The sequence below is a fragment of the Polypterus senegalus genome, chromosome 3, assembly GCF_016835505.1.
Source record: "Polypterus senegalus isolate Bchr_013 chromosome 3, ASM1683550v1, whole genome shotgun sequence".
NCBI lineage: Eukaryota > Metazoa > Chordata > Cladistia > Polypteriformes > Polypteridae > Polypterus > Polypterus senegalus.
The window spans coordinates 243,976,254-244,001,472 of NC_053156.1; the positions used below are offsets into that span (position 1 = coordinate 243,976,254).

A 25,219-nucleotide genomic window follows, 5' to 3' on the forward strand; every position below is an offset into this window, starting at 1 on the left:
GTGTTGACTCTTTTAGTGTTCATACAAATATTTACACATTAAGTTTACTGAAAGTAAAAACGGTTGAAAGTCAGAGGACATTTCTTTTTTTGCTGAGTGTGTATATACAGTATATATATATATATATATTTTTTTTTTTGTGATATCACTTTCTCCAACTGACATATTATTCAGATTACTTTTTTTTAATATAATTGAATGCACAATTTGCAAAATACCATCTTTTTATTGGCAAACTGCACATAACTGTGAAAAATATTTTTTGACAATACCACCATATATAGTTAAGTGTTTGTAGAGTTGGTCTTTATGCTACTAGCAACAGTACAAGACCGGTATACAGTAAAGCCAAGCGCAAGTATAGCTTGATCAGTGAAACTTAATAGTATATCGTTATATTGCAGCATGATAACTGAAAACTTTTTACAAAAGTCAATTCAACAAGGTATAAAACTGTGGCCCAAAGAACGCGAGACCGCTTTTTCAGCTGCTGTTGTCACCATGATAATTGCAGGTTTCACTTAAATCACACTTGAGTAGCGAATCATGTCTTGGCAACAGTGTAATTTTAGAAAGAGTTGAGTACTGGTATACATGTTTTTAAACTATATTTTGTAAAGCCTTTTCTTACCTTTTTCTTTACAAAAGAAGAGCAAAGACTCACTAAAAAAAAAATCACCTTTTTAGGTAGGATTAAAAGAAAACGCTTAAGGCTCTGATTGCAAAGTGGCATATTAAACAAAAGTACATTATTCTATGACTAATCATACTTGCTACTGATCTGAAAACACGTAGTGACAGAAAAAGTATACATAAGAGTTGGACTTTTTTAAAGTTATAAAGAAACTGATTAATGCAAAGAAACAATTTGGAACACACAAATAGCATCAACTGCAGTGTAAAGGTAATACTTCTTAATGAAGTCTTAGTTAAATACAAAATCATATAACTATGACTACAGTATACTGAAATACTAGTGTATGTATTTTTATAATAACAGATAGTATGGAATCATGTCAAGGTTGGATGATTATTTGTACCAAACTTGAATGCAATCCAACATGTTAACTACATTGTATAATATATATATATAGATATATAGATATAGATATAGAGATATAGATATAGATATAGATATAGATATAGATATATAGATATAGATATAGATATAGATAGATAGATAGATAGATAGATAGATAGATAGATAGATAGATAGATAGATAGATAGATTATATAATATATATATATATATATATATATATATATATATATATATATATATTATATTTAATTGCCAGTCATTTTATCACTTGAATGTCACTGCCTATTACAGGATTGTTGCTGGCCATCTGCATGTCTTCATGGCCACAGTTTATCTTCTAATAGATACTTCTCAAACTGCTTTTCTAAATATGCCAATGAGTTCAGCATTCTTTAGTGGCCTTCCCAGTAACCAGATCTCAATCTAAAAGAAAATCTTTGGAGTTTGGTGCAATGAAAGATTTGCAGCATGAATATGCAGCTGCCAAATCTGCAGAAATTGTAAGATGCAATCATATCAATGTGGACCAGAATCTAAAAGGCATGTTTTCAACATCTTGTGGTATCCATGCTGTAAAGAAATTGCTCTCTTTTGAGAGCAAAAGGATGCCCTGCCCAGTAATAGTGTAGTATTCATAATAATTGGCCAGTGAGTATATATATGCAAGTAAACAGACATGTTATCTAATGTGTAGATCAGCAAACAAATGAATTTATAGTTAATTCAGTGAACCAATAGTTATTACACTGAATAATCAACCTAATGATCAGAAGAGTTGCACCTCGCTTTAAAAGTGCTCAAGCCCAGAAGCTATACTAACTAATGCCACAGTAGTGGCAGGCCAGAGTCTTTCATATTCCTTTTAGGTGACTGCAGCTCTAACAACCACAGTTCTAATTTTGCTTTAGATCCTGCAACTTCTGACTTGCACCTTAACTGAAAATAATTTATAATTAGCATGAAAATAAACATGGAAAAATAATAAAATAAAAGAAGTTGGGGCAAATCATTAACCCAGTCTTGAGAGAAAGTGAATTAGATTAGGTTAGTTGAAGAAGGCCAAGTTCTCCTATGGCCATTGACCATACATCATGATCTTTGTGATTTTTAACAAATTTAAAAAATGACAAATTTTGTATTTTTTTTACTTTTGTTTTTATATGAGTTATTAATATCACAATGATAATTCTTTATTATGTGGATTAAGAGAGTGTAAAAAGGAATTTCACCTTTTTCCCTGTGTTCTAACTGACCAAAATGGGTTAGTTTAATATATTTTCATTTTCAAGGTCTGTCACTGTACTTTAATGTGTTATATATTCAACATGAAGCTAATTATTTAATGTAATTTATAAAAGTGATGTTAAAGCTTTGCTTTCTTCTTAACAGATTGAGTGCATGGTTGCTACAGAAATTATGCAAAGATATAAAAAGCTACAGTTTGAAAGAGGTAGGTATCGTACTAATTGAATTCTGTATAGTTCCTTGAGGGGTTAGCTGTTTTTGTTCATTTGCTAAATGAATAGTTTAATGATCCTTTTTTGGGTTATCCGTTTTTTTTTTTGTTTTGTTTTGTTTTTTTTAAATGTTTTTTATTATAGGGTTTATCATTCTGTTTATATTTCCTATAATGAGTTTAAAGGGTTTTATTATAGAGAGGTAGTAAGAAAAAGTGAACAACAAGGTTGTGTTTGATTTACATCAGACAACCTATAGTTACATACCATTTACATAAGGGGGGAAAAAAAATCATGAATGTGTTTGTCATTTAAATCACATAGCCATCATCTTTGTTGGGTTATGTTCTATGTTCTAATAAATGTGTTAAACATTATAATGAAGACTGTTGGAAAGCATTTTATAATGCAGTATATTATTTAAGTCCAGGTCTGGGCACTGTCTGAGTTGAGTATGTATGTTATCTCGGGCGATTTTTTTTTTTTTTCCTCCTCATAATCCAAATATGGTGTTGGTTAGCAAATAAGAACAGACCATTCAGTCCATCAAGCTTCTTTGTTTAGCTAATAGTTGAGCTGTCCCAATATCTTATTATTAACTTGTCTTGATAGTTTGTTCCATCAATCCATCCATCCATCCTCTCCCGCTTATCCGGAGTCGGGTCACGGGTTCAGCAGCTTGAGCAGAGAGGCCCAGACTTCCCTCTCCCCGGCCACTTCTTCCAGCTCTTCTGGGAGAATCCCAAGGCGCTCCCAGGCCAGCCAGAAGACATGGTCCCTCCAGCGTGTCCTGGGTCTTCCCCGGGGCCTCCTCCTGGTTGGACGTGCCTGGAACACCTCACCAGAGAGGTTTCCAGGAGGCATCCTGATCAGATGCCCGAGCCACCTCATCTGACTCCTCTCGATGCGGAGGAGTAGCGGCTCTACTCCGAGCCCCTCCCGGACGACTGAGCTTCTCACCCTGTCTTTAATGGAAAGCTCAGAAACCCCTCTGAGGAAACTCATTTCAGCCGCTTGTATTCACAATCTCGTTCTTTCGGTCACTACCCATAGCTCATGACTATAGGTGAGGGTAGGAACGTAGATCAACTGGTAAACTGAGAGCTTTGCCTTACGGCTCAGCTCTTTTTTCACCATGACAGACCAATGCAGAGCCCGCATCACGGCGGATGCCACACCGAACCGCCTGTCAATCTCACGGTCCATTCTTCCCTCGCTCATGAACTAGACCCTGAGATACTTGAACTCCTCCTCCACTTGGGGCAGGATCTCTCCCCCAACCCTGAGAGGGCACTCCACCCTTTTCCGGCTGAGGACCATGGTCTCGGATTTGGAGGTGCTGATTTTCATCCCAGCCGCTTAACACTCAGCTACGAACCAATCCAGAGAGAGCTGAAGATCACAGCCTGATGAAGCAAACAGGACAACATCCTCTGCAAAAAGCAGTGACCCAATCCTGAGTCCACCAAACCGGACCCCTTCAACACCCTGGCTGCACCTAGAAATTCTGTCCATAAAAGTTATGAACAAAATTGGTGACAAAGGGCAGCCCTGGCGGAGTCCAACTCTCACTGGAAACGGGCTCGACTTGCTACCGGCAATGCGGATCCAAGCTCTGACACCGGTTGTACAGGGACCAAACAGCTCTTATCAGGGGATCCGGTACCCCAAACTTCCGGAGCACCCCCCACAAGATTTCCCGAGGGACACGGTTGAACGCCTTTTCCAAGTCCACAAAACTCATGTAGACTGGTTGGGCAAACTCCCATGCGCCCTCCAGGACTCTGCTAAGGGTGTAGAGCTGGTCCACTGTTCCGCGACCAGGACGAAAACCACACTGTTCCTCCTGAATCAGAGGTTTGACTATCCGACAGACCCTCCTCTCCAGAACCCCTGAAAAGACCTTTCCAGGGAGGCTGAGGAATGTGATCCCTCTGTAGTTGGAACACACCGGTCCCCCTTTTTAAAGAGGGGGACCACCACCCCTGTCTGCCAATCCAGAGGCACTGTCCCCGATGTCCATGCGATGTTGCAGAGACATGTCAACCACGTGTCAACGTATCTCATCCACCCCCGGGGCCCTGCCACCAAGGAGTTTTTTGACCACCTCGGTGACCTCAGTCCCAGAGTTGAGAGAGCCCACCTCAGAGTCCCCATGCTCTGCTTCCTCATTGGAAGGCATGTTAGTGAGATTGAGGAGGTCTTCGAAGTACTCCCCCACCGACCCACAACGTCCTGAGTCGAGGTCAGCAGCGCACCATCCCCACCATATATGGTGTTGACACTGCACTGCTTCCCCATCCTGAGACGCCGGACAGTGGACCAGAATCTCTTCGAAGCCGTCCAAAAGTCGTTCTCCATGGCCTCCCCAAACTCCTCCCATGCCCGGGTTTTTGCCTCCGCAACCACCGAAGCCGCATTTCGCTTAACCTGCCTGTACCTATCAGCTGCGTCCAGAGACCCACAGGTCAAAAAAGGTCCTATAGGACTTCTTCTTCAGCTTGACGGCATCCCTCACCGCCAGTGTCCACCAATGGGCTCGGGGATTGCCGCCGCGACGGGCACCGACCACCTTACGGCCACAGCTCCGGTCAGCTGCCTCAACAATAGGTAGGCACAGAACATGGCCCATTCGGACTCAATGTCTCCCACCTCCCTCTGGATATGGTCAAAGTTCTGCCGAAGGTGGGAGTTGAAGCTATTTCTGACAGGGGACTCTGCCAGCCATTCCCAGCAGACCCTCGCAACATGTTTGGGCCTACCAGGCCTGACTGGCATCCTCCCCAATAATCGAAGCCATCTTACCACCAGGTGGTGATCAGTTGACAGCTCTGCCCCTCACTTCACCCGAGTGTCTAAGACATGTGGCCGCAAGCCCGATGACACAACCACAAAGTCGATCATCGAACTGAGGCCTAGGGTGTCCTGGTGCCAAGTGCACATATGAACACCCCTATGCTTGAACATGGTGTTCGTTATGGACAATCCGTGACGAGCACAGAAGTCCAATAAAAAAACACCGCTCGGGTTCAGCTCGGGGGGGCCCTTCCTGATCTCACTGTCATTGTCCACGTGAGCATTGAAGTCTCCCAGCAGAACGAGGGAGTCCCCAGAAGGTATGCCCTCTAGCACCCCCTCCAGAGACTCCAAAAAGGGTGGATACTCCAAACTGCTGTGCAGCACATATGCACAAACAGTCAGGATCCTTCTCCCACCCCACCCCCCCAATGGCGGAGGGAGGCCACCCTCTCGTCCACCGGGGTAAACCCCAATGCACAGGCTCCAAGTCGAGGGGCAATAAGTATGCCCACACCTGCTCGGCGCTTCTCACCGGGGGCAACTCCAGAGTGGTAAAGAGTCCAGCCCCTCTTAAGGAGATTGGTTCCAGAGTCCAAGCTGTGCGTCGATGCGAGTCCGACTATATCTAGCCGGAACCTCTCGACCTCGCGCACTAGCTCAGGCTCCTTCCCTTTCGGAGAGTTGACATTCCACGTCCCAAGAGCCAGTTTCTGTAGCTAAGGATCAGACCGCCAAGGTCCCCGCCTTCGGCCACCACCCAACTCGCACTGCACCCAACCTCCTTGGCCCCTCCCATAGGTGGTGAGCCCATGGGAAGGAGGACCCACGTTACCTCTTTGGGCTGTGCCCGGCAGAGCCCCATGGGTGCAGGCCCGACCACCAGGCGCTCGCCATCGAGCCCCACCTCCAGGCCTGGCTCCAGAGGGGTGACCTGCGGCCGGGCAAGGGAAAACGTCGTCCAACGTTTTCGCTCATCATTGGAGTTTGTTGAACCGCTTTTTGTCTCATCCCTCACCTAGGACCAGTTTGCCTTGGGTGGCCCTACCAGGGGCATAAAGCCCCGGACAACATAGCTCCTAGGATCATTGGGACACGCAAACCCCTCCACCACGATAAGGTGATGGTTCAAGGAGGATGTTCCAGATGCCTAAAAATCTATGTAGTCTTATGTGCTTCCTGGCTTCAGTCTCAAATGCATTTCCCATAAAAACATAATGTTTTTGTTGTCCACCAGCGGTGTGTTACCATGCCTGTGATTCTTCCTTACTTTGCAATTAGTGAGTTATTGGCTTCCTGAAGCCCTGAACTGGGTAAGAGAGTTGAACTGTGAATTGACAGAATGCTAGCTATTACCTGAATAGCCTACGAAGGCCTGTCCGTCAGGTTCCTTAAGTGTTCATTTTCTGAACTCAACTGAAACGCACCATGTTCTTGAAGTTGTTTACATTCATATACAGTACATATGCTATTTATTTATCATGTTTCTTGCTTAGGCAACCATACCATCATTTTTCAGAGATTATCTGGTTTTGATTAACATGCTTGAAAATCTTGGTTATGTATTTAAAAAAAAAAACAAAAAAAAAACCACAAAACTAACTAATGGGAAGCTTTACTGTTGCTCTCATTTACTGAAGAAGATGCTCATGTGCATATATACAGGTAGTAGATGGGGGTGGGGGGGGACTTATGTCAAGATCATTTCAGTGCTAAAATTATTATTTTAATGAAAATGTCTTAGTCAATAACATGGTATTCAACCTCCACAGCAAATGTTAGATTTAATGTGTTTAACATATAGAGAAAAGCCAAGCAAAACGACACCTTTTATTGGCTAACTAAAAAGATTACAATATGCAAGCTTTCGAGGCAACTCGGGTCCCTTCTTCAGGCAAAAAGCATTTCTCATATAAAATTTCAGCTAACAGTACTGAAGCTATGAACTTATATACTGCCCAAAAACTGAAGATGACTTTAAGCTATACAGTAATCCCTCCTCGATCGCGGGGGTTGCGTTCCAGAACCCCCCACGATAGACGAAAATCCGCGAAGTAGAAACCATATGTTTGTGTAGTTATTTTTATATATTTTAAGCCCTTATAAACTCTCCCACACTGTTAACATTATTAGAGCCCTCTAGACATGAAATAACACCCTTTAGTCAAAAGTTTAAACTGTCCTCCATGACAAGACAGAGATGACAGTTCTTTCTCACAATTAAAAGAATACAAATAGATCTTCTTCTCTTCAGGAGCAGAGAATTTCAGAGGGAGAGACAGAGAGAGAGCGCTCGCAAAGAAAAGCAAACAATCAAAAAATCAATACTTGTGCTTTTAAGTTTGCCGCGGCATTTTTTAGAGGAGCGTTAGTATCTTCTAAGCAAACAGCCTCTGTGCAAACAGCCCCTCTACTCACATCTCCTTCGTCAGGCGCAGAGAACGTCAGAGAGAGAGAGAGCGAGATTAAAGCAACAATCAAAAAATCAATACGTGTGCTTTTGTGCTTTTAAATATGCCGAGCACCTCAATAAAGCGGCATTTTTTTAGAGGAGCGTCAGTATCTTTTAAGCAAACAGCCTCTGTGCAAACAGCCCCTCCGTCAGGCGCAGAGAATGTCAGAGAGGGTGAGAGAGAGGCAGAGACAAGCAAACAATCAAGCTCCGCGCGGGATGCATATCTTATAGCATTGAGGAGTTTTAGTTAATATGTAATACATGCTCTGATTGGGTAGCTTCTAAGCCATCCGCCAATAGCGTCCCTTGTATGAAATCAACAGGGCAAACAAACTGAGGAAGCGTGTAGCATAAATTAAAAGACCCAATGTCTGCAGAAATCCGCGAACCAGCGAAAAATCTGTGATATACTGTATATTTAGATGTGCTTACATTTAAAATCCGCAATAGAGTGAAACCGCGAAAGTCGAAGCACGATATAGCGAGGGATTACTGTATACAGTACAGTATTTTATGAATTTTTCATTTGAACGTGTGCATGCCATCTAGTGGTAAAAGTTTATAAATACAGCTTTGATTAACAAAGAAAACAGCCTTTGTTTCTGTCCAGTACCCTCTAAATACTAGGGCAGTTTTTAGCTGGGAATACTAGCGGTTTGGTTTCATGAGATGTCTATCTTTTTAAATGTGCAATTGAAAACTATATACTTTTTAAAATGAAGTCTGAAAGAGATATGTCCTTAAACAAAAGAGTAAACCATTTTCCTACAAACATCCTGTTGTATATGTTGGAAACTTTGATGCTAAAAATAAAAAACATTATTGTTGAAATGCAAAATAACCTCTAAGCTGCCACATATGTTAAATTTGCTTGATAGATTCTTGAAGTCTGCTTGGTAGTACTGAATTAAACATTCTTTTTGTCAGACAATGAGAATGTACTGTAGTTGTTAAGGATTTCAGGTTTGAATTTATGGTTGTATAGTGGTCATGGCCATTAACACTGGACAAAGTCATTATTTTTTCTCTTAACCCAAAATTGCTTGGCATTGGCAGCACATTCAACTACTTATTTAAAAAAAATTTTATAGAAAAAGGCACCTAGTGTAGGTCAAAAAAGGTCAACTAAAACAAAGTGCAGAAATGATTCAAATTTAAAATACTAAGACGGTCACTTGTGAAGTTCTACAAACTGAAAATGGATTGGAACAGCACAACCCACTTTGGCAGTTATCATCAGATTCCACAAATTTGTTGTCTGAGTGAATGCCTCAGTTTTTTGAATTTATAGTTTGGCATGGTCACCTGGAAATAAAACCTTAGGCTGGCAGTTCTCATATTCTGTTTCCTGCTTCTATATATATACAGTATATAATGCAAAATTGACTGACTCATTCACTCTCAAAAACCCATTTCCCATTTAGTTAAAAAGCTGGAATGTGGCAGGATTGTATATCTATGTCAGTATGTCTGCTATGAAAGGACATTTTACTGAATATATCAATGTTTAGGGGTAAAAACAATGGTAAAACTAAATACCCCAATATTCCACAAATGCCTTGATGGATGTGGTTGAAACTTGGTGACATTATAGAAAAAAAATTAGCTGACACAAGCTTTTTTATATTTCTCAATTTGTTGATATTTTATTAATATCATGTTAACTTATATGCTTTGCACTGTGCTGAGTGCATGCTTTATGCAAATGAAGATCACAGCAGAAGTGATTGACGGGCCACATGAATACCACCAGTAACAGTAGAGGGTGTGAGGACCACTGAGGATGGGACAGTGTTTCTTTACAGGAATAAAGTAGATGTGATCATGTTGTAAATTTGAAAAAGAAAACTCAATGAAATTTGATGACGATGCAGAGTTCAGTGATAACAAGTGCTTATTTGTGCACTCTTAGATGCATGCTGGCTGTCATCTTGGTTATCTGTTCCACTCCGTTAACCTCCTGGCATGAAGTATCAAGCATCACAAAGCAAGCAAGCGTATTCAAGCCTTAAAACCACTGAGCGCTGTTAAGCACTCTTGCACGATAAATGATGGAAAGCATTGAGTGCTACATAGTACCAAATCACAGAAATTATAATTGTGGGGCTTGACCCATGGAGTTTTTGGGGGGAGCGGATGAATTATCAAAGGTGAAATGCAGGATGACAGCTATGCGGCTCTTTAAAAATGCTGTGTGGAAAGGGATGTGTGCTGCTTGGCAGCTGCATGGTAGTTCAGAAATGCTGCAAAGCAACCAGAATAAAGGTTTTCATCAGCCACAGCTTGGAGCAAACAATGCTGTTTACCAGTTTCAACTCAAACAAATACTTTCTTGTAAAATTGTTTTACAATGACCATTAGCAAAAGACACGTCACTAGGAAAATCTGAAAAAGGGAGGAATTAATGTTGTATTCATGGACAATTTATGCATATTCAAAAGTAAGCAGATACAGTGACCTATTATTATATATAACATAATGCCTATCAATAATATTAGCTCTTGTTTTTAAATAAACAAAAAAACACACACACAAAATATTGTGTACAGAAAAGCAACATATTATACACCCAATTAACTGACGGCCATTGTCTTACATAATTTCCTGAGCAAAGCTTGGTAACACAGCTTGTAAAACCATATAAAAGTTTTCAAACACATTTAATCCAGTTTAGGGATGCAAGAGCTCAGGATCTATCATAGTATCACTAGGTTTAAGGCAGGAACCATGCCAGACATGGTGGTAGGTATTGGTACTGGCATTGCAGGACTTTTTCAAGAACACACCCTCATTCATGCAGTCCTTGTTTTCTGTGTACCAGAAAGAAAATCCACACAGTCATGGAGGCAGAAAAAAATAAACATACAATGGCAAGGGATTTAAACCCTGCACACTCAATTAATGAGTCAGCAGTGCTAACCACTCTTCTAATATGCCACCCCTGAAATTCATTTGCAGAAGTTGAATTTGCTGTAATTAATACTGTATTACATTTTACCCCCTTTGTATATAATTTGAACTTGTAGAATAGGGCATGTTCATGTTCATCAGCATGACACATAATTGTAACCATAGCTTTATATTTTGGAGTACCTCTATGGAAAGAACATTGTTTAACAAAAAGGAAAATCTCATTTCCTTGTTTTGCACAAATCCTACCCTCCATCAAAACATCCCCCACCTATTTTAATTTTTTTCTCTCAAATGGCAGGAATTCCCTAAACTGGCAACCTTTGTTATGAGGCTCTATGGAAAAATAGTGGCTAGAGATGATGTAAAGTAGAGCAAGGAGAATTTGATGTTTATGATATTTAGTTTGTATAGCATCTTCATTATCAGGATAAAAGGACCATCTTATGTTCTCATAGTGGCTAGTGTAACCATTTGTAAGTGAAATATGTCAATTAAAATGTAGGAAAAAAATAATTTTGGGTTTGTAAATGAAACATATTTTTTTTTTTGCAAGGAACGTAGCTTTTTTTATTTTAACATTAAAAATGAGCTAACATTTTGTGCAAAGCAATTTCTGTAATGGTAATAAAAATTTTTTAAAAAATCGTGATAATCGGAGCAAAAGTATGTGCCTTTGCGGGCAGTTCAAAAAGCAGCATTATGCAGAAGAGAATAGAACTGTAAGGTCATATCAATATAGAATTATAATATACAGAAATTGCAGCCATGAGTTGTTTATAATATAATGTAAATACTGAACACATGCTTATTCACTGTATGTGTCATGGTTTACCGAGTCACACGTTTGTTACAAAGCTTATTTGCTGTTCATGTTTAGATAACTTGCGTGACTTTGAGCTTTCATTACTTGCAGTTTTTTTTTTTTAATTTCAATTTAATGAAGCTCATTTAACTTAACTGACAGGGCTTAAAGTAGCAGGAGCAATGAGTTGTTCAAATGTTTGCCACACCAATCAGTGGAATTCATGCTGTCTGCTGTGCACAAGTTCTTCTTGCCTTTCACTGACTTGAACAAGGAATCTATTTAACCATCAAGAACAGCTATCAAATGAGTAAAGCAGAAAAATATGCAACATTTTCAAGTTGAAGTAACCTTTCTGCATGTAAATTTTAGATGACCAATGAATTGGTAATTGAGGTTGCACAGAATATTTCTGTTTTTAAGTTGGGAAATTTCATAAATTTTGCCAGGGCTTTTGACGATGGGAGCATGGAGCAGAACCCATATCTTCCTTTTGGGAGCTCTGAACCCGACACCGTCGGTAATGAGCTGGACAGTGAGGCACAACAATGAAGCAAGGGGATGGTGCAAAAGTGCAAAGTGCTTTTATTAAAACAACAAAACTCAAAACAGTGTTCAAATAAATAGTGCAGTGTCTCTCAAAAAGCTTCAAATAAATAATCCAAAAATAATAATAATTAAAATAATGGTTGAAACAGTCTTTTAAAACAAATCCCGGTGCCTTCTTTTACTGGCAACTCCCCTGCTTCTTCCGTCAAGGCTATGCACCAGGGGAGCCACCCTACCTGCAGCTGACCTTCTTACTGCCTTCTACCATGGTCTGTTCACCTCGCCGATCCTTGGCTCCGGTGGACTTCACCTGACCGTGACTTGGGCTCCCCAATGACCAGGGCTCTCATGCTGGGGCTTTCACATCCCAAGTCCTGACTCCCGCTGCCTACCCAGCCTTATGTGGTGAGCCATCCTCCTTCTGGTCACTCCTGCTCCTCAATGCTCAGCAGGAGCGACCACTACCGCCTGCTCCCGGGGTGCCAGCCAAACACCCATTCTCGCTGTTCAGCTGCAGGTGTTCGTCCTGCTCGTTCACGTACCTGCTTTCTCCTCCCTGCTTCCTACCTTCTTAACCTCCGTCCATTTTCTCTTTTTTTTTTCTTTTCCTCCCTAGCCGCCTCGCGCTTTTGTTTATTACGGGGACATGGATCAGTTGTGGCAATTACAGTGGGATGCAAAAGTTTGGGCAACCTTGTTAATAGTCATTATTTTCCTGTATAAATTGTTGGTTGTTACGATAAAAAATGTCAGTTAAATACAGTATTCCCTCGCTATATCGCGCTTCAACTTTCGCGGTTTCACTCTATCGCGGATTTTAAATGTAAGCACATCTAAATATAAATCACAGATTTTTCGCTGGTTCGCGGATTTCTGCAGACATTGGGTCTTTTAATTTATGATACACGCTTCCTCAGTTTGTTTGCCCTGTTGATTTCATACAAGGGACGCTATTGGCGGATGGCTTAGAAGCTACCCAATCAGAGCATGTATTACATATTAACTAAAACTCCTCAATGCTATAAGATATGCATCCCGTGCGGAGCTTGATTGTTTGCTTGTCTCTGCCTCTCTCTCACCCTCTCTGACATTCTCTCGCCTGACGGAGGGGCTGTTTGCACAGAGGCTGTTTGCTTAAAAGATACTGACGCTCCTCTAAAAAAAATGCCGCTTTATTGCGGTGCTCGGCATATTTAAAAGCACAAAAGCACACGTATTGATTTTTTGATTGTTGCTTTAATCTCGCTCTCTCTCTCTCTCTGACGTTCTCTGTGCCTGACGGAGGAGATGTGAGCAAAGGGCTGTTTGCACAGAGGCTGTTTGCTTAGAAGATACTAACGCTCCTCTAAAAAATGCCGCGGCAAACTTAAAAGCACAAGTATTGATTTTTTGATTGTTTGCTTTTCTTTGCGAGCGCTCTCTCTCTCTCTCCCCCTCTGAAATTCTCTGCTCCTGAAGAGAAGAAGATCTATTTGCATTCTTTTAATTGTGAGAAAGAACTGTCATCCCTGTCTTGTCATGGAGGACAGTTTAAACTTTTGACTAAAGGGTGTTATTTCATGTCTAGAGGGCTCTAATAATGTTAACAGTGTGGGAGAGTTTATAAGGGCTTAAAATATATAAAAATAACTACACAAACATATGGTTTCTACTTCGCGGATTTTCGTCTATCGCGGGGGGTTCTGGAACGCAACCCCCGCGATCGAGGAGGGATTACTGTATATCATATAGGAGACACACACAGTGATATTTGAGAAGTGAAATGAAGTTTATTGGATTTACAGAAAGTGTGCAATAATTGTTCAAACAAAATCAGGCAGGTGCATAAATTTGGGCTCCACAAAAAGAAATGAAATCAATATTTAGTAGATCCGCCTTTTGCAGAAATTACAGCCTCTAAACGCTTCCTGTAGGTTCCAATGAGAGTCTGGATTGTGGTTGAAGGTATTTTGGACCATTCCTCTTTACAAAACATCTCTAGTTCATTCAGGTTTGATGGCTTCCGAGCATGGACAGCTCTCTTTAACTCACACCACAGATTTTTAATTATATTCAGGTCTGGGGACTGAGATGGCCATTCCAGAACGTTGTACTTGTTCCTCTGCATGAATGCCTTAGTGGATTTTGAGCAGTGTTTCGGGTCATTGTCTTTTGAAAGATCCAGCCCCGGTGCAGCTTCAGCTTTGTCACTGATTCCTGGACATTGGTCTCCAGAATCTGCTGATACTGAGTGGAATCCATGCGTCCCTCAACTTTGACAAGATTCCCAGTCCCTGCACTGTCCACACAGCCCCACAGCATGATGGAACCACCACCATATTTTACTGTAGGTAGCAGGTGTTTTTCTTGGAATGCTGTGTTCTTTTTCCTCCATGCATAACGCCCTTGTTATGCCCAAATAACTCAATTTTAGTTTCATCAGTCCACAGCACCTTATTCCAAAATGAAGCTGGCTTGTCCAAATGTGCTTGAGCATACCTCAAGCGGCTCTGTTTGTGCTGTGGGCGGAGAAAAGGCTTCCTCTGCATCACTCTCGCATACAGCATCTCCTTGTGTAAAGTGCGCCGAATGGTTGAACGATGCACAGTGACTCCATCTGCTGCAAGATGATGTTGTAGGTCTTTGGTGCTGGTCTGTGGGTTGACTCTGACTGTTCTCACCATTCGCCGCTTCTGTCTATCCGAAATCTTTCTTGGTCTGCCACTTCGAGCCTTAAGTTGAACTGAGCCTGTGGTCTTCCATTTCCTCAATATGTTCCTAACTGTGGAAACAGACAGCTTAAATCTCTGGGACAGCTTTCTGTATCCTTCCCCTAAACCATGATGGTGAACAATCTTTGTATACAGGTCATTTGAGAGTTGTTTTGTGACCCCCATGTTGCTACTCTTCAGAGAAAATTAAAGGAGGAGAGAAACTTACAATTGACCCCCTTAAATACTCTTTCTCATTATAGGATTCACCTGTGTATGTAGGTCAGGGGTCACTGAGCTTATCAAGCCAATTTGAGTTCCAATAATTAGTTCTAAAAGTTTTGGAATCAATAAAATGACAACGGTGCCCAAATTTATGCACCTGCCTGATTTTGTTTGAACAATTATTGCACACTTTCTGTAAATCCAATAAACTTCATTTCACTTCTCAAATATCACTGTGTGGGTCTCCTATATGATATATTTAACTGACATTTTTTATCGTAACAACCAACGATTTATACAGGAAAATAATGACTATTAACAAGGTTGCCCAAACTTTTGCATCCCACTGTAGCAGCTCCCAGCATCAATTACCAACGCGGACGACTCCTCACCTGAGCACTTAAGTGAGGACCGTCCACATAACGAATCATGCGGGAACCGCTCCAGCCACACATACCATGCCCCCTCTCTAAGCCGCGAGTGCGGCGACTATTTATTTAAAAAGTGGCCGTTTTTGATTTGAGCTGTGAACCCGCTACACCACAGGGCTTTGAAATTACTTTTTCCAATTTTAAAAAATTTTTATTCATTTCCTTGAAGAATATTGCATGTATACCAAATGTCAACAAAATCAGTGTACTGACAACCCAGTTGTTTCATGCAGCCTAGACAGATGTGTTGATTACAGTAATTGCTTTTTGCACTTTGAAGGAGTGCATCAAAACTCTTTTTGCTGATTGTTTTTCACCATCATAGAAGCATATCACTGCTATTACTCAGTTAAGTGAAATCTTGCTCACATATTATGTATACCTTAAACTAAGGCAGAGCTGGCAGTTGTGAAGAGAAAGATAAATTTGCATTTATACAAATTACAGGGGAAGCAAAGTTCTGTGAATCATAGTCAATAGGGCAGTTGAAGTATTTTGACCTGCCCTCACCTATATTTGGTCAACAGATGCTCTACGCTGAACCACAGTGTTGGCAAATGTTGCTTTTGATGGAAGAGTATAAAGGTCTAATGCTGATTTTTGTCAGTGGTAATGCCATCTATTATAATAAATTATTCCAAGGTCAGGAGGGAGTATAGTTTAATCAAAATAAGTGCCACTGCAGTACAGCAATGAGGGAGAGAGTAGGAAAGGAACCGATTTAAAAGCCAATCAAAATAATTATCTTTTATAAAAAAAGGAAAATGAAATACTTTACCAGAAGCTCTAACAAAAGAATGCTATATTAACAAATACATTGTCATCTATAATTTACTGTTGAGACTGACGTGATACCTCTACTATTTGCAGTTATATCATTTAACATTTGTAAAAGCATACTTCTTCCTACAGTTCTTTATTTTAGAAATTTTAAAGAAGGCTTGCATCATGTAATCCATGATTGTACTTATTTCACATAATGGTCCTTACTGTTGTGTTTTGAACGAGCTGTAGATTTTTAGCAATATAGCATTGCAGTAATCTTTAATATATAAAGCAGAGTCGATGTATGTTTGTTTGTCCGCCATACAAACCTGCGCCAGGCGTCCGATCGCCACCAAACTGGGCATGGGGCTCCTTTGTGATCAGGAGGAGGTCATGGGGTATGTTTGTTTGGGGAAAAATGTTCAGACTGAAGCACAGGGCACCTTTTCACCAACAGTTCCACACACATCCCCGTACTACCAACAGGAGAAGGGCTGCTGATGCAAGACCGGATGAATCATCTCAAGAAAGGGAAACCAACAAGAGAAGGGCTGCTGATGCAAGACCAGATGAAACATCTGAAGAAAGGGAAGGGAGGCTGTAGTCGATGTATGTTTGTCCGCCATACAAGTCTGCACCAGGCGTCCGATCGCCACCAAACCAGGAGGAGGTCATGGGGTATGTTTGGTTGGGAAAAATGTGTGATGCAAGAGCAGGTGAAACCTCTCAAGAAAGGGAAAACAGGCTGTCTGCCAACAGGCGAAGGGCTGCTGATGCAACATGTGGACAAATGCAGCACGATTTAAAAAATATGGCTTTCGCATAAACCTGACAGGTTGCATATCATGAACATCCTGTCACTGTTATTGGCCGAATGGATCATATCTGTGCTCATTGCAGAGCTCTAAAATGGAAAGGAGAGTCACCAGGTTGTGTTGCTCAAATGTGAGGGTGAAACTGCCATCTCTTCTTCATCAACCTGAACCTTTACACTCTTTGATGTCAAGATCAACACCAATTTCAAAGCATTTCTTGAACAACATCAGGAAGTACAATTCCTATTTTCAAATGACTTCTTTTGGTCCAACTAAACAAATATGAGAGGATGGGTACATGCCCACATTCAAAGTGCAAGGTCAAGTTTACCATACAATAGAATCTGATGGGACAATTGAGTTTCTTTAGATATACTTCATGGGAGATATTTCCACAACAGCACATCATAGACACCGCAGAATACCTAACGTGAGACTGGACATTGTGATGTATTTAGAACGATTCCTTCGTTCTAAAGAGAACAACGCATATGTCACCCTTTTCAAGACTGCATTTCAACGTATGTCAACAGATGATTATAAAGTTGTCATAAGAGCTGACAAAATGCCACCAATGATTCAGTGCTCCAACACTTGATGAGGTTGCCATTGTAATGGTAGGCAATGACTTTTGGAAGCGGGACATTATCATTGAGAAAAGGAACAGAAGTATTCAGCGTGTGGCAGACACACACTGGTCGTATGATGCCCTTCAGTATCCACTAATCTTTTGGCAAAGCAAAGATGGGTATTACTTTGGAATTCCACAAACAGATCTATCTGTGGGCAACTGTGTTGCTGGCAAGAAACTCCGTGTAATGGACTTTTATGCTTACTGACTAATGAGTGGAGTTTCTGAAGAGAATTGCATCTTGAAATGCCGGCATCTTTTCCATAAATACATATTATTGAAGTAACTATCATAACAGGTTGCGCTGCGCAAGATGTGAAAATGTTTTCGTACCAAGAATACCACTGATTCAGAATGATTTACCCTTTGATTTCAAATGGCTACAATTTCCTGTTCCTTTTGGCTTTTGCTATGTCAATTAATAAGGCTCAAGTGCATTCACTGCAAGTTGCAGACATCAATTTGGAAAATCCCATTTATTTCTTTTTTTTTTCCCCCTATATATATAGATATATATATAAACTGCTCAAAAAAAATAAAAGGAACACTTTGAGAACACATCAGATCTCAATGGGAAAAAGAAATGCTCCTGGATATAGACTGGGTAATGTGTTAGGAACGAAAGGATGCCACATCGTTTGATGGAAATGAAAATGATCAACCTACAGAGCCCTGAATTCATACACATCCCAAAAATTAGAGTGAAAAAATTATGTGGCAGTCTAGTCCATTTTGCTAAAATTTAATTGCAGCAACTCAAAATTGTACGCAGCACTTTGTATGGCCCCTGTGTTATTGTATACATGCCTGACAACATCGGTGCATGCTTCTAATGAGATGACAGATGGTGTTGTGGGGGATCTCCTCCCAGATCTGGACCAGGGCATCACTGAGCTCCTGGACAGTCTGAGGTGCAACCTGGTGGCATTGGATGGACCAAAACATAATGTCCCAGAGGTGTTCTATTGGATTTAGGTCAGGAAAGTGTGGTGGCCAGTCAATGGTATCAATTCCTTCATCCTCCAGGAACTGCCTGCATACTCTCACCACATGAGGCCAGGAATTGTCGTGCACCAGGAGCCACTGTACCAGCATAGGGTCTGACAATGGGTCCAAGGATTTCATCCTGATACCTAATGGCAGCCAAGGTGCCTTTGTCAAGCCTGTAGCGGTCTGTGTGGCCCTCCATGGATATGCCTCCCCAGACAATCATTAACCCACCACCAAACTTCTCATGCTGAATGATGTTACAAGCAGCATAATGTTCTCCATGGCTTCTCCAGACCCTTTCACTTCTGTCACGTGCTCAGGGTGAACCTGCTGTCATCTGTAAAAAGCACAGGGCACCAGTGGTGCATCTGCCAATTCTGGTATTCTATGACGAATGCCAATCGAGCTGCATGCTGCTGGGCAGTGAGCTCAGGACCCATTAGAGGACATGGGGCCCTTGGGTCACCCTCATGAAGTCTTTCTGGTTGTTTGGTCAGAGACATTCACACCAGTGGCCTGCTGGAGGTCATTTTGTAGGGCTCTGGCAGTGCTCATCATGTTCTTCCTTGCCCAAAGAAGCAGATACTGGTCCTGCTGATGGGTTATGGACCTTCTATGGCCCTCTCCAGCTCTCCTAGAGTAACTGCTTGTCTCCTAGAATCTCCTCCATGCCCTTGAGACTGTGCAGGGAGACACAGCAAACCTTCTGGCAATGACACGTATTGATGTGCCATCCTGGAGAAGTTGGACTACCTGTGCAACCTCTATAGGGTCCAGGTATCGCCTCATGCTACCAGTAGTGACAGTGACTGTAGCCAAATGCAAAACTAGTGAAGAAACAGTCAGAAAAGATGAGGAGGGAAAAATTAACTACTTAAATGACCAGATTAATATCCCATAAGTTTCATTGACTTTATGCTATACTCTGATTAAAAAGTGTTCCCTTAATTCTTTTGAGCAGTATATATAAAATAATAGTGTATCCAAAGGCTCTGGAATAACCACTTGTATAACCTATTACAATAAAATGTGAATCAGAAAAATTTTTGTTCTTTTTCTATGTTGTGTTTCTTTCATTTGGGAAATTCATTATACATTCCCGGGCAACGCCGGGTACTCCTGCTAGTTAGTTGATAAAAATGAATAACAAAGCTTTACCATATCTCGCATATTAAGTAACCGCTTACTCTGTATTATTTATGAAATTAACAAATGTATGTCAGTTTGTTATTAGGTTCAATGATAATATGCAGATTTTATGTGGATTAGCACATACAGTACACTTTGCACTCATTTACTGTTTTACCTCACTAAAACAATTAAATAAACAACTTTGTTCACGGAGTGCTGGCAAGAGGCCCTATACTGTATATCTGACAGGTAGCCACTAGCTTCGTTATTTGACACCAGGTTGCCTATTCAAATGTATATTCTTGTCGTGTTCCATGGTTTTCTTTGTAGGATTTGGAAGCAAGTCTTTGCAATTTTTCAGAAATCCAAAGTGAGTGTATTTTATGCACTGGTTTAAGTGGTCCTGTGCACATATACTAAGTCAGGCCATTAGTGGCAGATGTTGTGCCTCATGTGTAATCTTGACCTTGGCCTCACTCTGCTGAATTAGAGTCCATCTTCCTGTACCTTGGATAAGTAATTGTCACAGTTTTTTTTTTTTTTTCCCCTTATCTTGCTTACAGATTTCTTCATAACCATTGAAGAGTTAACATGTATTTGTAAAATTAAACTGAATTCAAATTTAAACTACAGGGTGGTGGTATTAGAAACTCATGACATTTCTGATCAGTGTCTTAATAATTCCAGTGTGTTTATGGACTTGTAACCTCTCTAACTTTCAGGTAGAGCTATATCTAGTAATTTTTAAATTATGTACAGGTACAGAATTTCAGGAACATTTTAAAAATAAATAATGCTTAAACATTCATTAATTTAGATTTTGTTTTCAGTCTCAGAACAGATGGTCAAGTGGACTGAAGATGTTTAAGTACTCCTCTGGAGTAACAGAAAATGTTTTCTTTCAGGCCCCTCCCCAGAAAATACTAATGCATTTACCCTTAACCTCATGCTGCAATACCCTTAACAGCCTCTCTAAAAATATATATTAACTAGATGATTTAACTACATTTATTTCATGATTAACTAGATGATTATTTTTCTAATAGCCTGATACCTCCTGCAACAGTTTTTAAAATCCTTGATTACAAAATAGAATGAGAAATCCAATATACATGCTTCATGATAATTTGAGCTAGTTGTTGTGATTTTTTTTTTTTTTTTTTTAACCTCGGGTTCCCTTTTAGCTTTAGTTTGTTTAGTGTATTTTTCCAGAGACACAATACAGCTGCTTTCAAAATCAATCAATAAATGCCTCTCCAACAGTTACAACAACATGAGTAACACATAAGGAATGTTAGTTAAAAGTCAGCTATTTACACAGGATTTTTTTTTTCTTCAGTTGGTGTTTTACTATTTATTATTATGAACATACCCCAAAACATTTTTAACTTGGTTTAATTTACTATTAAATTATGCCTTATTTTTCAGAGGTGCTTTTGGACCCTTGTCGGACGTGGTGCCCATCCTCTTCATGTCAAGCAGTATGCCATCTTAAGGATATGGAGCTTACAATTCCACAGTCAGTAGAGTGTACATCCTGCAGTCTTGAATTTTGCTCTGCTTGCAAAGGGAATTGGCATCCTGGGCAGGCCTGTCTGGAAAACATACCTGTTGCATCATATCTACCAGGGGAAACCAGGTACAGTCAGCTTTTCATTTTTAGCCGCTGCTTAACTGTGTTGATTAACACATTCTTGTCCATCCTCCAAGGAATTACAAATGAAAGGTTTGCTTCGGACATTTTGATACATGAATTACCCTGAGCCACTGCTAGTGCAGTATATTTTTCTGTGAGCTCCACACTACAAAATGCGAAGTTTGTTTTTTTTTTTTCTCAGATTTTCTTTTTTATTCATGTTTTATTTGCATATCCTAAGGACAAAGTAAATGTAAGCCTCAAACCCTCATGTGCTGCATTGCTACATCTGTTATTTTGGAATGAGACAGTCAACTGCTACGCATTAAAATTATCCAATATGTTGCAAATTGCTGCTATGATTAAGCAGGATGATTTGAATCTTCCACGCCATGTGTTCTTGCAACAGCAGGCCATTGGATTATGGGCACATTTTTGTTTTCTGTTTTGTTTTTAAAATCATATTTGCGTTTATTGGCATTTTATTTTAAATCCTGAAATAGCTGATTAGGCTGATGTAGTAGAGATTACTTTTGTTTGTATTCATAATGATCTTCTCCTAACACCTCAAGTGACAAAAGCAATCATATGCAGAAATACGATTGCTCTCCTCTGTCAGAACATATCTTTAGTATACTTTTATAATTACTCTAAAGTTAGTATAAATTGGGGAGGTAAGAAAATTAAAACTACATAAATCTTAATCAACGTGAAATATTTTTTGACATTTTAAAAGAATATTGACATTTTATTAAAATAATGTTATCGGTTAACATCACTTTAAACTGATGCCTTTTACAATGCACCTAAAATGTACAGGTACTTATAACAGACAAACTAAAGAAGATACCCAGGTCATCTTAAATGGGGAATTAGGCCATCTCCAGTCACCAGAATACAATGAATTCACTTGGCATTGATACTGCAAGTATTTAAAGATAGAGAGAAAGAATAACACTCTTGTTTTAAAAATGAGGACATAGGGAATGCATTTTTAAAATTAAGAAAAATAATCTATTAAATTAATATGTGAGCAATTATTTTAGAGGAGTCTATAAATTCTATAATTCAAACAGAGTGTGTCTTTTATTTTAATTCTAGCTCATTTTTCAAGAGTGAAGATGATGATGCCCCAATTAAACGCTGCCCAAAATGTAAAGTATATATTGAACGTGATGAAGGCTGTGCACAGATGATGTGTAAGAACTGCAAACATGCTTTCTGCTGGTATTGCCTGGAGTCTTTGGATGTAAGTTGTTTTTTTTTTTTTCCCCCCTCTCTCTCTCTCTTCCACCCCCCTATATTCCAAAAATTATTGTTAGTTATCAAAATTTACTTATCAGAAGCGGGGGCATCATGTATAAATGTTGCATACGCACAGAAATGTTGTGTAAGAATGTTTCCACGTTCAAATCGCGATGTATAAAGCCTACACTTGGCGTAAAGCCACGCACTTTTCCATAGTACCTCATACCCTGTCGTACACAAGTTCTCCGCTCGGTTTTGCAGACTGGTGGCACCCAGCGTCAAAGCAATGCTACTGTTCCTGTGTGGTTACCCTTTATTTCTTAGAAACACATTCCTGACGTGGCTTTATAAATACATTGAAACTAACTGCATATTGTTTTTTAGTGTAATGCATCTGATTGTAATTAACCTGTAACAATATAATGGCCCAGGGAATAGCCATAGTATTCCAAATACCATAACTGCTTTAACGTTGTTACTCTCACTGCACCTTCTTGTTCTTTCAGCTGCTCCCTTTAAGGGTTGCCACAGCGTATCACCTTTTTCCATATTACTCTCACTGCACCACACAGAGTATTTTTATCACTGTATCTGAGTAGGGAATCACAGCAGCAGCTGATCGGAAAGAGAAATCGGTATACAGCATCAAGCACACGCTGCCTCAGCCATGGCAAAACATTTCAAAGCCTTTCCTGTACGGACCTCGTGGTTCAAAAACAGTTTCATCCCAAGAACTATAAATGCACTCAAACAATTGCTCCTTGTAGAACTGTTTGTACTTATAAGTACAATCACCTCACTGTAAACTTGCACTACAGTTATAATATTGAACAACCTGTGCCACTTTATAAAGCGCGTATTTACATATGATGACGATATTTTTAAGATGGAATGCAGCAAAATATTTTTATTATATTATACAGATAGAACTTTAACTTCATTTAAATAATCTGTATTGTTAATAATTAAACATGTGAGGACACTGTGCCACAGCGCTAGCAAGTTCACATATTGTCCCTGCCTTGCTTGTATATTTACTGACACTGGAAGGATAGATTGATAGAATAATTAAAAACGTACTATGAAGATATTTCAATGTTCCTTAAAAGTTTTGAAGAATTGTCGTAAGCTTACAGATGGCTTAACGTCTATTTCAGAGCTGATTGTGTGGCGATTGGGTATTTGGGGAAAGAAAAGTAAGGACAGGAATTGGAGGTTAGTATGTTTGAAAGAGACAGTACTGCTACAATAAATTATTTCATCGAAGGTTGCGCAAGGCACAGCAGCATCTTCTGTGAGACCTGAACAATCACTGCGCCATGGTGTTCTCATGTTTAATAACATGCTTTCATTCCAGTCATCATGAAAATGATATCACGTATACATCTCAGTATTTTAATTATTCAGAGAGCTGTAATATCATGAATGTAAGGGATTCTGTGTCCTGTCGGAGAAAGAGAAAGAATGGAAACACGTAGTGATTCACACAAACAGAGCATATTAAAGATCAAATACAAAACAAAGCATTTAACTTTCTACTTTAGTTACGATGGGATTTGAGAAACTAGTAAATTAAATGATTTTAAGATGAAGTTTATGATCTACTTTAATGACAAACTACGTGATTAAAGTGGAAATTTCGAGACTAAAGTTGACATTTCGTGCTTTTTTTTCCCACTGCGTGCCTATTTTTTTTGTCTATACCCTAATAAGCTCAGACGGTGGGATATGACTCCCTTTTCATGACGACTTTGATATCTGACAACTTCTTATTTTTTTTATTTTGGCACTGTGTGACTTTGTGAACTTGAGGTTTCGAGTTTATCCGACACGCTATGTCACTCAATCAACTTCCTTTTGTTGATTATACCACTGTTTAAATCAGCAAATAGTATGTTTTTCCTTTGCCTCCACTTGGTATTCACTGAAATTCTTATATTTTCCCCTGTGCTTTTCCCATTGTCTTTTCACAGAAGGCTGAGCTTAAGGGCTATTTATATTGATTTGCATATTCAATGAGGCGTAATTCTGGGAGTTTGGGCGGGACAGCAGGCGCATGCACATGCGTTATTTTTTATGCTAACCGGGATTTATGTAGCGGAAGAACGCGGAAGTTGTCAAACGCACAGATTCTTGCTTCTGGATTTTTCTGTGCGTAAGCACATTTCGGCTTTTGTGCTTACGTCATGTTATAGTGCGAGTGATTGTGTTATGTGTATTGATGTATTTGTGTTCTTTCTTTATTATCGTATTTGTGTTTTCACTTGAAAACTTTTTATATTTAAGCACACAGCCTATTTTTATATAATAAATTTTTCTACCTGCTATTGGCTAATGTATAGTCACAGTATTGCTTAACACCTAGTACTTTTCAAAAACATAAACATTATTATAAAACAAAGGAAGAAAAATTATTCATGTTCTGTCTGTATAACTGACTACAGTAAAAACTACAGTAAAAACTGAAAATATTAAATATGCATTAATGATATAATCATTATCTGATTATATCTACTGTGGAACTTTTCAATTTTTAAGCATGGCAAGAAACTTAAATTTCATACTTGTTCACAGCTTTGGTATTTGTACTATTTGACTGTACAAGTATATATGTGTGTGATATTTCATAGAATAGTTCTGGCA

The 25,219-nt window shown here is 39.7% G+C and overlaps 1 protein-coding gene across 1 annotated transcript in view; it reads left to right on the forward strand.

Annotated features, from left to right (window-relative positions):
- Positions 1-25,219, forward strand: part of LOC120526026 (probable E3 ubiquitin-protein ligase RNF144A-A) — an 83,300-nt gene that overhangs the window by 50,041 nt on the left and 8,040 nt on the right. The window contains exons 4-6 of the mRNA XM_039748857.1: positions 2,432-2,492; positions 21,121-21,331; positions 22,430-22,577. Of these exons, the coding sequence (XP_039604791.1) occupies positions 2,432-2,492; positions 21,121-21,331; positions 22,430-22,577 (420 nt within the window). The remainder of the gene's footprint in view (positions 1-2,431; positions 2,493-21,120; positions 21,332-22,429; positions 22,578-25,219) is intronic.